At 45.3% G+C, this 15204-nt stretch overlaps 1 protein-coding gene across 4 annotated transcripts in view; it reads right to left on the bottom strand.

Moving 5' to 3' along the window:
• The window catches only part of LOC115090512 (synaptonemal complex protein 3-like), a 189151-nt gene that overhangs the window by 156432 nt on the left and 17515 nt on the right, over window positions 1–15204 (bottom strand). For all 4 annotated transcript variants that reach the window (XM_029599706.1, XM_029599704.1, XM_029599705.1 and 1 more), the window contains exons 3-4: window positions 9865–9984; window positions 7565–7606 (exon numbers count right to left, since the gene is read on the bottom strand). In XM_029599706.1, the coding sequence (XP_029455566.1) occupies window positions 7565–7606; window positions 9865–9971 (149 nt within the window). In that variant the 5' untranslated portion in view covers window positions 9972–9984. The remainder of the gene's footprint in view (window positions 1–7564; window positions 7607–9864; window positions 9985–15204) is intronic.

Raw genomic sequence — 15204 nt, 5'->3', positions numbered from 1 at the left:
AAAAAGGGGGCAGGGGGCTGAAATTGTGCAGTCGGCCACATCGCGGCAGTGCATTTTCACCCGCCGCGGTTGCAGCCAGGCCGCAAAGTTTCGCACCCATAGTGCCATGGGAAAAGGGGTCGTTATTTCCCCACGGTGCTGCAATAATGTAAAACACATTTCCATCATTTTAAGTAAATGTATCTTGCCTGTGAGAGATAGAAGTAGTGTGCTGCAGTACATTAATACTTTAGCCATACCCTGAACTAAGGGCTTTAACATTAACCTTGTAAATGGAATTAATATTGAATGGTATTTTAATTCCTAAATATTTCATTTCCCCTTTGATCCATTTTAATGGAAATCTGCCTTTCCAGTTATCCCTCATGTTCCCATAAACATTCAGAGCTTCAGACTCCTATTCGAATCTTCCCTGATATCTCTTTTAATACTCAACTGAGAAGAAGGGAGTTTCTTTCAATGAGAGATAAAGTCATCCAATGAGGGGCCAAGTTCATTCTGCGCTTTCCATGTCGCTGTATAATATTATATCAAGATATGAGGTACGTTTTCAATTTGCCGGAACAACTGCGTTCCTACTTGGATTCCTAACTCCAAAATTATCCTTAGTTAACTAGGGAGGAGGAATACAAGAATATGGTTCTTGGCACTAATCTTTGTTATTGTATTGCTATAGTAATCTGCTCTTTTTTCATTTCTGCCAGGATCTTTAATATTTCTGATAAAGAGTATTCTAGGTTATCACAGCTGTATGTGTTATGATTTGCCTTATTTAAGAAGTCTTTATAACAATATGTATATTTCATAATGCTGTGTAATATTCATTTGGAAAAATGAAATGCTTAATAAAAATAAAATTAAAAAAAAAAATAGCTTCTTTCACCTCCCCTTTTAACCATGCTGGTAATCATTTTGCCTTCTTTCCACCTTTCTTAATATGTGGAATACATCTGGACTGTGCTTCTAGAATGGTTTTTTGTTTTTTTTTTAACAATGACCATGCCTCTTGGACATTTTTTACTTTTGTAGTTGCTCCTTTCAGTTTTTTTCTAACAATTTTTCTCATTTTATCAAAGTTTCCCTTTTGAAAGCTTAGCACGAGAGCCATGGATTTGCATACGGTTCCTCTTCCAGTCATTAATTCAAATTTGACCACATTATGATCACTATTGCCAAGCAGCCCCACTATTGCCAAGCAGCCCCACTATTGCCAAGCAGCCCCACCACCATTACCACTCTCACCAAGTCCTGTGCTCCACTGAGAATTAGATCTAAAATTGCTCCCTCTCTCGTCGGTTCCTGAACCAATTCCATCCAGGAATGTTATCTCTCTAGCGTGTCCCGATGATATATTTACCCAGTCAATATTGGGGTAATTGAAGTCTACAAAGTCAATAGTGCAAGTAAGAGAGTGAAGTCCCATTCACTAATATACGAATTTTTATTAGACAGAAGTTCTGTCTAATAAAAATTCGTATATTAGTGAATGGGACTTCACTCTCTTACTTGCACTATTGACTTTGTGGATTTGCTTATGTGCAAGGTTGCTTCTGTATATTTCCGGTAATTGAAGTCTCCCATTATTACCGCACTACCAATTTGGTTAGCTTCCCTAATTTCTCTTAGCATTTCATTGTCCGTCTCACCATCTTGACCAGGTGGACGGTAGTATACCCCTATCACTATAGTCTTCCCCGACATACAAGGGATTTCTACCCATAAAGATTCAATTTTGCATTTAGTCTCATGCAGGATGTTTATCCTGTTGGACTCTATGCCATCCGGGACATAAAGCTCCACACCGCCTCCCGGGTGCTCCTCTCTGTATAGCACTGTCCCATTGGTTATTCTCCTTCCACCATGTCTCTGAGATGCCAATTAAGTCTATGTCATCATTCACTGCTATACATTCTAATTCTCCCATCTTACTTCTTAGACTTCTGGCATTAGCATACAAACATTTCAAAGTTTGTTTTTTGTTTGTATTTTCATTCTGCTTTTTAATTGATAGGAATAAGATAGAATTTCTTTTAGCTCAGGTGAGTTTTTAGTTACAGGCACTTGGACTACTTTTCTTATTATTGGAACCTCACTGTCGGGATGCCCTAATTCTAATGCATCATTAGTATCCTTTGAAGATACCTCTCTCCGATCCATGTGCTGCTGAGCGACTGTCTGCGTTCGCGTTCCCCTTTGTTCTAGTTTAAAAGCGGCTCTATCTCCTTTTTGAAAGTAAGCGCCAGCAGCCTGGTTCCATTTTCGTTAAGGAGCCTGTCCTTTCAGAAAAGTCTGCCCCTTCCCCAAAAGGATGTCCAGTTCCTTACAAAACTGAATCCCTTTTCCCTGCACCATCGTCTCATCCACGCATTGAGACTCCGGAGCTCTGCCTGCCTCTGGGGATCTGCATGTGGAACAGGGAGCATTTCAGAGAATGCTACCCTGGAGATTCTGGATTTCAGCTTTCTACCTAAAATCTTAAATTTTGCTTCCAGAACCTCCCTCCCACATTTTCCTATGTCATTGGTGCCCACTTGCACCACAACAGCCGGCTCCTCCCCAGCACTGTCTATAATCCTATCTAGTTGACGCATGAGGTCTGCTACTTTCACACCAGGCAGGCAAGTTACCAGGCAGTCCTCACGTCCACCAGTCACCCAGCCCTTGAGGCATGGATATAGTTCCTCTCCTCCAGGAGAAGAACCTTCTATACTTCTAGCATTTTCAGTTTTTGGCACAGAAATGCAACCCCTTTCCTCCTTATTGTTTCCCCAGTGTTGTGCACCAGTGGGATTTGTCCAGCTGCGGTTTATGTGGATAGTTTAGGTCCCCACTCAGGATGAGATGACCCACGTATTAAGAATCAATAATTTGAGTATCTGAGAAAAAAAAATCATGATCATAATCATTGGGGGTGTAAAGATTACAAATAGTAACCTCCTTCCCACTTAATGTACCAGTAATGAATATAAATCTACCTTCTGGGTCTTGGAGAATTGTATTTACTGGCAGGTTCATAGATTTGTTTATGAGAATAGAGACCCCTCTTTTTTTTTTTTTTACTTTTGGCAGCAGAGAAATAACATGACCTCACCCATTCTCTTTTCAGTTTTGAGCTTTCCGTATCGGACAAATGGGTTTCTTGTATACATGCAATAGAGGCTCTATTCCTCTAACTGCTGTTATACTTTCCTTTTCATAGGAGACCCAAGCCCATTAACATTCCAGGATATAATTCTTGTGATCTCACCCATTAGAAGAGAGAAATAAAACCAACACTACAAAAATAAATTTCCAAACCAACATCATGTGTGGTACCCAGCCTTGCCTCACATTCCTGCTATTTAAAATTTGACAATTTGCTCCAGCCTGCATTCCAATAACTTTGTCCTTTAACCCTTATTTTGAAATCCCAGATCCAAATTGCTCCACTATCATCGTAATCCCTGTATCACAACCTCTCCCTTCTTCCCTTACCCCCCCCCCAACCCCAACCCCTCCCCTCCCTTTGTTTTCCTCAATTTTCCAAGCCTTGACCAAACACTCTTCATATTAAGAGCTGGAGACACGTTGCTTGTGATCTAGTGCCATCCCCCACCCCCCTTCACACCTAAACACAAATACGTTATCTCTTATAAATCAGCCATACATCATTTTAAACTGCAGCCGATGCCATACAGTCTCCAACGCTACTTTCCTTCTGAAATATCAACAACTTATAACCGCTTTCTTCTTGGGTAATTTTTCTCTATCCAAGTCACTCGGGATCTCAGTCCAACTTCAATGCTCAGAAAAGCTGTTGGGCACTCATTTTTGTCAACTCCCAAGCGTTTTGTATCAGAGAGCCTGAGCAGGCGATAAACCCCGTGCTTTCCATTCGCAGACAATTCTGGGTAAAGTTGTAAATATACTTTTGTCTCAGTAAGATACTTATTTTGACCGATAAAATAAACTAGATATAGTAAAAGTAGTAAGGAGAAGGTAAAAAGAATACACACTCGGGCTCAACCACCATGTTGAACTACAGTTACATTTATAGGTCCAGTCGGCATCTAACACAAAACTTTTCCGCCAGAGATGCCCCTCTGCGAGACCAAAACCTTTAATTATGTAGTCCTTCGAGATAGCTGTCATTTAGATCCGGTCTCCAAAACACATAGGGCCGGATTTTAAGAAGTGCGCGCAACCCGGCGCACACAAACGTACGCCCGATTTTATAACATGCGCCCCACCCCTTTTTCAAAGCCCCGGGACATACGCGTCGCCGAACCTATGCAAAATAGGCGCGGGGGCACTTTCTCGGGGTTATGCGCGCAAGTTACGCACGTAACCCTTTGAAAATCTGCCCCATAGGTTATAAAATACTCTCCATGCGCACAAATCTGGAGCTGTACACACATACACATGCACGCCACTTTGCTACTGCTCCTTGTTAGGCGCAGGAGAACATCGGGGGGGGGGGGGGGGGGAGAGAGAGAGAGATTCTTTATAAGGCTCAGTCTGATACTCTATATATGGACCATTGTAAGGGGGCATTGATTCTGGATGTTTTCAGGAGGTGGCTGGTGTTACAGACACATTCAGAGGTATCCATTGTAAAATTGACCTCATTAAAGAATTTTTGACCTTACAAGTGATGAAAAGGAGTTGATTTGTACAATGCATCTGGCAGAGACTCTCTCTCTCTCCCCCTGCCTGATATTCTTCTGCGCCTAACAAGGAACAGTAGCAAAGTGGTGCATGGATGTTACGCATGCTGGCAGAGGAAAATTAGAGGCTATGCGTGTCGGTGCTGGCTCCACCTCTGGAATGCCCATGCCCTGCCCCCTTTTCAGCCCCCTTTTTCTGGCCGCGCATACATCAAAGTTAGTGCGCCCTTCCTTGCTATTTAAAGTTTGTGTAGCTCCTACTCGGGCCACTTACGCATGTAAATGGCCATTTATGCATGTGCAAGGCTTTTAAAATCTTGTAATCCACTTTGAAGTGCTGAAAAAAAAGTGCAAAAAGCAGAATATAAATTAAATTTTATTCTCTTGCAGGATGTTTATCCTGTTGGACTCTATGCCATCCCAAACATAAAGCACCACCCTGCCCACATCCCTAGAAAAAAAAAAAGCCACAGCAATGGTATTTGAGCTCTGTAATTAATTCAGTCTGGTAACTTTTTTTTTTCTCTCTCAAACAGAGGAAATTAGTATTAAATGGCTTGCCTCCAATTAAGTATATGCATAACTTAAACAGACATATTTAACATGCTTCTAATATTTTCCTGCTGTATTCCCTACTTTCTTCTGATCTGTGAAGGCATCCATCATTGGGATACTATTCCTGGGCAGGTAGACTAATCTCCTGCACCCTATTCGTAGGGCGTCCATGAAAAGGCAATGAAAAACTGAAGGGTGCCAGGGTTTATAAGACATACTAATTCTGTTACTTCCATTTATGAAGCTTGGTTAAGAAAGGGAAACACCAACTGACGACAGATATGATGAAAGGAGGCTATGAAGGTACTGCAGTCTTCACAGTGAGCTACCAGCAGAATATGCAGTCGCTCTTACCCAACTGGAACAAGCCGTGCTTTGAAAGTGTTCTACTGAACCATCTCCTTTCTTAGGGGCTGATGTAATAAGACCCAAACAGAAATCTGCGTTGATTTTTCTGCGGTTTTGTTTTGGGTTTTTTTTTACATGCAAGGCATAAAACAGCAGCAGTGTGGGATGTACCAACGGCTGCATATGCTAATTAGATACACGCATGAAATCCGTGAACACCAAACACGTGCACCATAACGCGCAACAGTAATGCACGCTCGTGGACCTATGTAATAAATTGCACAGACATCCTCGCAAAAACCCACGCGGACACCCATTGGCATGCGAACACCCACAATCGATTATTGGGGCAAAAGCTTTCTTTTTTAAAAAAAAAAAAAAAATGAAATTAGTGGTTCAGAAATTGTTGTGAACATTTTGAAACAGGAAACGGTACAGACAAAATGTTTCCTATTGAATTTCTAGTTTGCATTGTAATCGTGGATTTGGCTCCTCCAAAATTATTTTGCACTTAAATTCAGAGTAAGACTTATTGTGTTATAAGAAATGACTGGGTAACATGTGTAACATTTATAATCTCCGAGTATTTTCTTTAATCAAGTTTATTACTTGATATGCAACTATTATAATGCATAAACAAAAAATTATAAAAAAAAAGAAATTGATGTGAACACTCGTAGGGCAATATCTAACCCCTTCATGATCAGACTCTGACCACTGGAAAGAGCGTGAAATGCAGATCGGCAATTCTGCCTCACTGAGAAGCTGCCTTTTCTCTACCAGTCCCTTCTGCCACTTGGCTGACCTGCAAAAGCATCAAAAAACCGGTTTCCACACTGGTGCCTTTCACTTAACTCCTGCCCTGAGCCAGGTGCTAAAATCCCACATTAACCCAATCTCCCTGCATTGCCCATGATTAGATAATCGTCTCCTTTGCATGCCATTAGCATGCACTCGCGCAGAACAAGCCACGGATTGGTAAGCGGGTTCATGCACGCGTTTTTTCCCCCGTGCACAAACCCTTACTGTATACCTGTCCAGGGTTTCAGAGGGAAATCCCGCGTATAAACGCATGCACAGTAAGCGCTGAAAGCCGCGGCAGCATTACCGCTGCTTATTACATGGGCCCCTTGTGAGCAACTCTGCACCATCAGTGTTAAAGTTTAGAAATTCGCTTTTTGTTGCAGTTCTTTAGCATTGTGTCTTTACGGTCTTTGTTTAGTGTACATATCTGTGTGCTTGCTACTATTGTGACATGTTAGGTTTGTTGCTCAGCATTGTATAAAATATATAAATAAATGATACGAGCCTCCAATTGGAGAGGCAGTTTTTATAAAATGTTAAGTTACAAACTTTCACTGAAATAGGATACAGTTTTGGATAGTAATCTGCACAGAGCTCTGCTAATGAGCTCCATTCGGATAAAAACTCACGCTTAGTGCTTTGCTGTATTCTGGCCCAGAGCAGATATCTGCAGCTCGGAAAAACATTTTATCTCAAGTTGTGAAGCTGAGCTGTGGCCGAACACTTTGCAAGGATCAGTCCTTGCAACCTGACGGCTTAAAGGGCAACCTCAGAGCAAGAACCTACTCAGCTGTGTATAATGTTTATTAGCCAAAGTTGTGTTAGTCGATTCAAAATAGCATTGCTGTCAGCTTTTCCAGTATACGCTATTAATATTTTGGTTCTTACGAGGAAAAAGAAAATACACTTTTAGCTCCTTGGGATTAGTATATGCCCACTCGTACTTCTGGCAGCAGGAGACAGCTGATACCTTCATGCACAAAAGCACCAACCTGCTATTTTTCTCTGCACAGCGAGCCCAAAAAGAATAAAAGGAACAGCCTAATTTGATCCTCCAAAAGAAAGAAAAACAGGAAAGTGCAAAAAAAAAAGGAAATTCATCACATTTTTTTTTTATCCATGTTCTTACTTAAAATTTGATTTAAGTTGTGTTATTTACATTACTGCATTAACCCCTGGAAGAATATAAAAATTTTGCTTTCTTACGTTACCTTTTCTTGGTTGGTTCAGTTGCATTCTTCCCCAGGCTCTCTCTAAAGAAAGATATAAGGAAACACAGCAATGAACTCAGTTTCAGCAAAATTCTGCAATTACTGAACAGGGTTAAAGTAGCATAGCTGCCAAGTTAGACCACTTGAACGCACAGAAATTAGAGGTTAACAAACAAAATGCATATGCTGACACCTTAGGCCAATAAAAAAAGGGCTCACCTTAATTTTTTTTTGCTCGTTAACCTTTATTTCCATGTGTACAGGGTTAGAACATGAAGCAGGCACCGCACAGGTCTGTGCCATCTTCTGCGATGCTGGCTTCTGTAAAGCGCTACGATGCACTGCTGGTTGGCGTGCATGCGACAGCACACATGCTGCTCAAAACCATTTCCAGGTTTGGTAAACAAATCCCAGGACAGAATGGCATGAAAAGCTTCTTGCATAGGTTACCACCAAAAAAAAAAACAAACCCCAAACTTCTGCAGGCTTGAAATCTTGCCATCACATACAGATCGATACAGTAAAGTGCGGCTGCGGTTACCCTGCTCCTAACTCGCCTTCTACTCACTTTCCGGCCGCGTTAGCCCTTCCCGCGATACACTATCCCCTTTAACTCATCCCTACCGCCTCTTAAAATCCCCGGGTGCCCCCTTCCGCCCGCGGCATGTATATTAAATGTAAACGAGCGAATTAGCTATTCCCTCCCATACAGTAACGCGCGCCCCGACTATCGCTTTTTTACCCTGCCGTTTTGCCGCGCGTTTACCCTGCTAACTTACCGCCTACCCTTACCCCAGCGTTAGAGGCAGGGGTAAGGGTAGGCGGCAAACTTTCCCCCAGCCCCCGCTCACCTGCCCTGGCCGCGTCCGGTCTCCGGTGCAGCCCCAGTCCTGTCCCCTCCTCCCGAAGCAAAAAAAAACAAACCCGAAAAAAAAGTAGCAAGAGAGCGAGGGAAGAGACGGGCAATCCTACGCTCGGGCCTGCCAGTCCCTTGTTCTCTCCTCCCGAAGCAGGGCGCGAAAAGCAGCCTTGCTCCGGGAGGAGGGGGGGGGCAGTTTAAAGCGACAAAGCGACTTACTTTTGCAGCCCCCCCCTCCGGACATCGGCGACGACCGCGGCTCCTGCCTCCAGCCTCCAGCTGTCAGACAGACGCATCGCACGTGGGAAAGCGGCTCCTATGCGTGCAATTGGCTGCTCAAGACGTGACGTCACATGCCGTGATGCCAAACGTCGTGACGTTACGTCTTGAGCAGCCAATTGCACGCATAGGAGCCGCTTTCCCACAGGCGATGCGTCTGTCTGACAGCTGGAGGCTGGAGCCGCGGTCGTCGCCGATGTCAGGAGGGGGGGGCTGCAAAAGTAAGTCGCTTCGTCGCTTTAAACTGCCCCCCCCCTCCTCCCGGAGCAAGGCTGCTTTTCGCGCCCTGCTTCAGGAGGAGAGAACAAGGGACTGCAGGCCCAAGCGTAGGATTGCCCGTCTCTTCCCTCGCTCTCTTGCTACTTTTTCGGTTTTTTGTTTTTTTTGCTTCGGGAGGAGGGGACAGGACTGGGGCTGCACCGGAGACCGGACAAGGCCAGGGCAGGTGAGTGGGGGCTGGGGGAAAGTTTGCCGAGCATCGGAGAACATAACTGTCCACTTCCTGGTACCTGTCATTTCAAATGTCATTTGAAATGACAGATACTAGCGTGGCCATGAAGCGTTAGGCCCACGCACCCAGGATACTGTGTAGGCGCTCTATACAGTAAAATGGGTTGCGCGGGCCTAACCTTCGCCTAACGCTTCGCAGACGCGGCATGGATTTGCATGCAATTTGAAGAGAGTATCGAGCGGTAGGTGAAGAGAACTGTGCGTGCGGGGAACGAGGGTGCGCCTGGCACTGCCGCACTCTAACGCGGCATAACTGTATCGACCTGTCACTTTGCACAGCTTAATCCATTAAAAATGTACAGTAAAGTACAAAAATCCACCCAAAGTAACTCGACCGGCACAGTCCTTTACTCAGCCAACTACACATCAGTTATAAATTTTTTTCTACGCTTTAAGACTGTAAACCGCTTTCAGCACAATTTTTTTTTCTTTTTTTAGATGAAAAGCGGTGAAGAAATCAAATTAAACCAACCATCAGCTTTGTCAGGACTGCCCAGGTTCAGTAAAGACATCCCGATCGCAGCAAGCAGGTTATCATGCCCTCCCCATGCTCACACTTCACAGTTTCTCGCCTTAAAATGTGATTCACTAAGAAAGCAGCAAAGCTAGAGTAAGAGCAGGTTTCCCCTGTCACTGGGTTGCATGCCCGTACCTCATGATCCTCTGCTCCTCCTTCATCCGTTCCCGCACTTGTCGAAGTTCTTTTGTCAGGTTGGGATCAGTGCCATTCACCCAGGTGTATACCACATCGATGGGCATCGGCAGACACAGCCTGCGGCATGACACAAGGAAAGGCTGTAATGTGCAGGATGCTTTTGTCTATAAGAAGCAGGCCAGCAAGCTAAGCAGTCACCCAGACAGAACTCTACACCTGGGGTAACTTCGTAGGCGAGGTACAAGGAAAACAGAGTTTATTCACATTCAGCCTTCAACTACTTTTGGCAGCTTTCCCGGGGTGAAACAGGACATGGCTTCCCAAATGTGGACTGGTTTTCAGGACAGCAACAGCACGGCAGACATTCAGAACAAATATGTGCATGTGTATTTGCTCTCATAATAACCAGATTATTTAAATATTTTGGACAACCCTAAAGCCAGGCATGTTGAAGCTCCTCAAAGACTGGATTTGGGAAGTGCTAATTTGTCATTCCTAATCTGGCAATTTTGACAAAATTATTTTCAGAAATGTGTCTGTGATGTAGATGTTAATTTACACTACATATCTGTGACTGCAATGTATGCTAAAAATCAACTTTGCTTTTTAATTTATATGGAATAAAAAATGTTGAGGAGCTAGATTCACCATGTGTCCTAGTAACTTAATACCTGCAATAGGAAAATTGGTTGTAGACTTCTAGGTTTTGTCTCCCTGCCAGCAGATGGAGACAGAGAAGAAAGTGCAGTTGCTTACCTGTAACATGTGTTCTCTTAGGACAGCAGGATGTTAGTCCTCACATGTGAGTGACATCATCACATGGAGCCCGGCACAGAAAACTTTTGTCAAAGTTTCCAGAAGCTTCGACCAGCACACTGAGCATGCCCAGCATGCCACTATCCATGTGACCACTCGAGGTCCCCCTTCAGTCTCATAACACAGATAAAAAATACGAGTGAAAAATAAAACAAACCAGAAGGAGTACCCAACTCCATGGGGTGGGGGGCGGGATTCCTGAGGACTAACATCTTGCTGTCTTAGGAGAACACCTGTTACAGGTAGGCAACTGCATTTTCTCCTTGGACAATGGTACTCCTCACATGTGGGTGAATACCAAGCTCCAGGCTATCCCAAGCTCCAGGCTATCCAGCAGCAGGTGAGACGACCAGTTACCGAACAAAGTGCCAACGGGCACTGGTCGGCAGGGGACTGTCTGGCCCCAATCAGGGGTTCTAGGCAGGAAGAGTTGGCTTCAGGTCTGGAAGAGATTGCGTAGGACAGACTGGCCGAAGGCACTGTCCTGTCAACCATCTTTGTCTAAGCAGTAGTGGGCCGCGAACGTGTGAAGGGAACTCCCCATTCCTGCATGGCAAATTTCGATGACAGGGACCACTCGCAGATGAGCCACCAACGTCGCTATGGCCCGCACAGAGTGAGCTTTGATTTGGCCTGTCGGCTGAGGGCCCACTTGCGCATTGCAGAAGGTGATGCAATCCGCCAGCCAGTTGGACAGAGACTGTTTACCCACCTCCACTCCCAGCCGACTGCTATCAAAGGACACAAAGAGCTGAGTGGACTGCCTGTGACCAGCTGTGTGTTCTAAATAACAAGCCAAGGCCCTCTTGCAGTCCAACATGTGAAGAGCCCGTTCCTCTGGGTGGGAATGAGGGCTGGGAAAGAAGATGGGTAAAACAATGGACTGATTGATATAGAAATCAGTCACCACCTTAGGTACGAACACAATCTTGAAAAAACCTCATGTATGGCTCACTGACTCTACGAGCCAAAGTAATTGCCACTAGGAATATAACTTTCCACATGAGGAACTCCAGGTCGCAGGAGCGCATCAGGAGGCCGAAGAGTGGGCTTCAACTGGAGCAGGCTCCTCATAAAGCGACCCACTAAAGGCTGCAATGATATGGGTGTGCCAGCGACACCCCAATGGTATGCACTAACTGCGCTAAGGTGGACCCTGACTGAGATGGTTTGAAGCCCAGACTCGGAAAGATGCCACTAGTAGTCCAACAGTTTGGGAAGGGGGGCATATGGAATGTATCCAAGCCATGCCCCACACACCAGGTGGAAAATCTTTTCCATTTCAAAAGGAGCGGGAGAGGAGGATATGTGTACAGCAGACCCTTCCCCCAGTGAAGGAAGAAGGCATCGCAGGCGAGATGTCCACCCTCCGGTGGGAGAGAGCAGAAGCTGCTCACCTTGTAGTTGTACGGAGAGGTGAAGAGATCCCCATCTGGGGGTTCTCCACTGATGAAAAATTCTGAACGACCCCTCCGGATTTAGGGACCACTCGTGTGGCTGAAAGGAGCGTCTCAGTCGGTCCACCAGTACATTCAGAGACCCAGGCAGGTACGTCGCTTGCAGCGACATCCCCTGTGAAAGAGCCCAGGACCACACCTGCACCGCCTCATGACAGAGGAGGAACAACCCCGTGCTTCCCTGTATGTTGATATATCCCATTGCAACTTGGATGTCTGTCCGGATCACGACTTCCTTGCACGACAACCAGTCCCTGAACACCCAGAGGATGTAAGATTGCCTGAAGCTCCAAAAGGTTTATTTGACAGCAGGCTTCGTGAGCAGCCCAGAGACCCTGTGTGTGGAGGCCGTCAACGTGAGCTCCCCAGCCCTGAGGAGTGGTGTCAGTGGTGAGGACCACTTGAAGCGGGGCAGCCTGGAAGGGAACTCCCCGCTCCAAATTGGAGAGGTTTTCCCACCAGGACAAAGATGCCCTCAGAGGTTCCGTAACTGAGAGACAGGTCTCGAGGTCCTGGGAGGCCTGATGCCACTGCGACCACAAGGTCCATTGTGCCCTCCGCATGCACAAGCAGGCGAGAGGGGTAACATGGACAGAAGCCGCCATGTGGCCCAACAAACGGAGCAGAAGGTGGGCAGTCACCTGCTGGCTGCTGCGCACAAAGGTTGCCAACGAGGCGAGGGCAAGAGCCCGATCGCAGGGTAGAAACGCTTTTGCCTGTGTGGTGTTCAGCCCGGCTCCTTTAAAGTCCAACTGAGAAGACGGGCAGAGGTGAAAATTTGGGTAGTTGATTACAAACCCCAAGGATTGCAGAGTCTGCACTGACAGGGCCAAAGTGCTCATCACCCTTGTGCGGGAGTCGCTCTTGATCAACCAGTCATCTAGGTATAGGAAGATGCCTGAGGTGTACACAGCCACCATCGCTAAGTATTTGGTGAAGACGCGAGGAGCTGAGGTCAACCCAAAAGGCAGCACCTTGTGCTGGTAGTGAGCCTTCCCCACCACGAAACAGAGGTATTTTCTGTGCTGTCTTTCTGCAGGCCTTTAGTCAACTTGCAGCTGACCCTGGATATGAGGGTGCTTCTCCCCTGCTACCTTTCTAACCAGATAGGCTCTGTGGAGAAGAAACATAAAATCCGAGGAAAAGGCTTGAGAATCCTCAGAATTCTCCTACATTAAGGCCTCTTCATCTTCTGAGGCTTCCAGCCTTTCCGTGGGATTCTGTATGGTAGGCAATAAGGAAGATGGGGAATCCCTTACCTCTATAAGAGCCTCCAGTGCTACTGCAATTGCACTCATGATGGCCACCATTCCCGTGCTCACGGGAAAAAGATCTGACAATCTTGTAGGTCTTTTATGTGCCAAAATGGAGTCTGCACCAGCCAAGTTGCCTTCTCTCCCCAGAGAGACCAGCACATGTACAAATTTGCGTGAATGAGACAAATATGTGGTATCCCTGCACAGGCAGCAGGCCTTGCCACGATCCTTGGCCAGCACCATGTGCGTTCCCACATTTGCTGCTTCCGCTGCGGCAGTATTGTCATCGCCGGGACCCCCAGCTACCTCCAGTTCTCACCTGGGTCTGGTGTGATCACCAATCACTCACAGAACCAGCCAAAATCGAGAACCCCTCTCCAAGCTGCCATGTAAAATGATCAGATTATCTACTACAAAAAAAAAAAAAAAGAAACAGACAAAAGTAAATTACTTTCCAAAATGCTGCAGAGCGGATGCTGGTTCCATGGGATTCTCTGGGAGTTCAAAAGAACAGGACCACCAGCTAACTGAAACCCCTCATAGTCCCGGGATGAGCCAGCACCAAGGGTAACCAGCTCCTGCCCATCCACTTCAACCAGGGACCTAACAACCCCTAGGAGGAAGCTCCTGAAAGAAATCCATCTCTCTCTATTTTTTTTAAACTCTAGACTGCAGGTTTTAAAGCTCTATATCTGCTGAAGATAGAAACACTGAGGAACTGCATGTAGCACACTAGGTTAAGTAGCAATGCCAGTAAAGCTTTTCTTTTCTGTCTCCATCTGCTGGCAGGGAGGCAAAACCCAGGAGTCTAGACTGATCTGGGGTATGAACAGGACTGACTGATTGCATACAACTGGTATTCACTTTTCAATACTACCTAGCAACAAATGTTCATGTTTCTCTGATTAAATAAAACTGATTCTCCTGAGAAAACTATCAAAATTACAGATTTTGGGTGACCAAAATGATAAGGGGAATTGAACAGCTCCCCTATGAGGAAAGACTAAAGAGGTTAGGACTTTTCAGCTTGGAGAAGAGACAGCTGAGGGGGGATATGATAGAGGTGTTTTAAAATCATGAGAGGTCTAGAACGGGTAGATGTGAATCGGTTATTTACTCTTTCGGATAGTAGAAAGACTAGGGGGCACTCCATGAAGTTAGCATGGGGCACATTTAAAACTAATCGGAGAAAGTTCTTTTTCACTCAACGCACAATTAAACTCTGGAATTTGTTGCCAGAGGACGTGGTTAGTGCAGTTAGCATAGCTGTGTTCAAAAAAGGATTGGATAAGTTCTTGGAGGAGAAGTCCATTACCTACTATTAATTAAGTTGACTTAGAAAATAGCCACTGCTATTACTAGCAATGGTAACATGGAATAGACTTAGTTTTTTGTACTTGCCAGGTTCTTATAGTCTGGATTGGCCACTGTTGGAAACAGGATGCTGGGCTTGATGGACCCTTGGTCTGACCCAGTATGGCATGTTCTTATGTTTTTAGGCCTCACGTGTTGTTTATTTGGCAGAGATTTCTGCCATAAAAATCACACAACTGCCATCTCCTATTTCCAGATGCCCATCGACTAAGCCGCTGATCCTTTAAAAACACACTTCTAATCCCCCTAGCCTTTCAAGCACATTTACTTTCAGCTGTAAATCCATATAACACTAACAAAAAGGGATGTCACTGTGAGTATGGGAATTAATTAATCAAATTATAGACCATACTCATGGAAGGGGATTCATGGCTTCTGTTTCTGAATCAAAAGCCAAAACCACAGTGCGCCCGGTGCATTTCAAGAAACATGAC

Source organism: Rhinatrema bivittatum, chromosome 4, assembly GCF_901001135.1.
Source record: "Rhinatrema bivittatum chromosome 4, aRhiBiv1.1, whole genome shotgun sequence".
NCBI lineage: Eukaryota > Metazoa > Chordata > Amphibia > Gymnophiona > Rhinatrematidae > Rhinatrema > Rhinatrema bivittatum.
The sequence above is the reverse complement of the archived record's forward strand: the minus strand, read 5'-3'. Positions and strand labels throughout refer to the sequence as shown.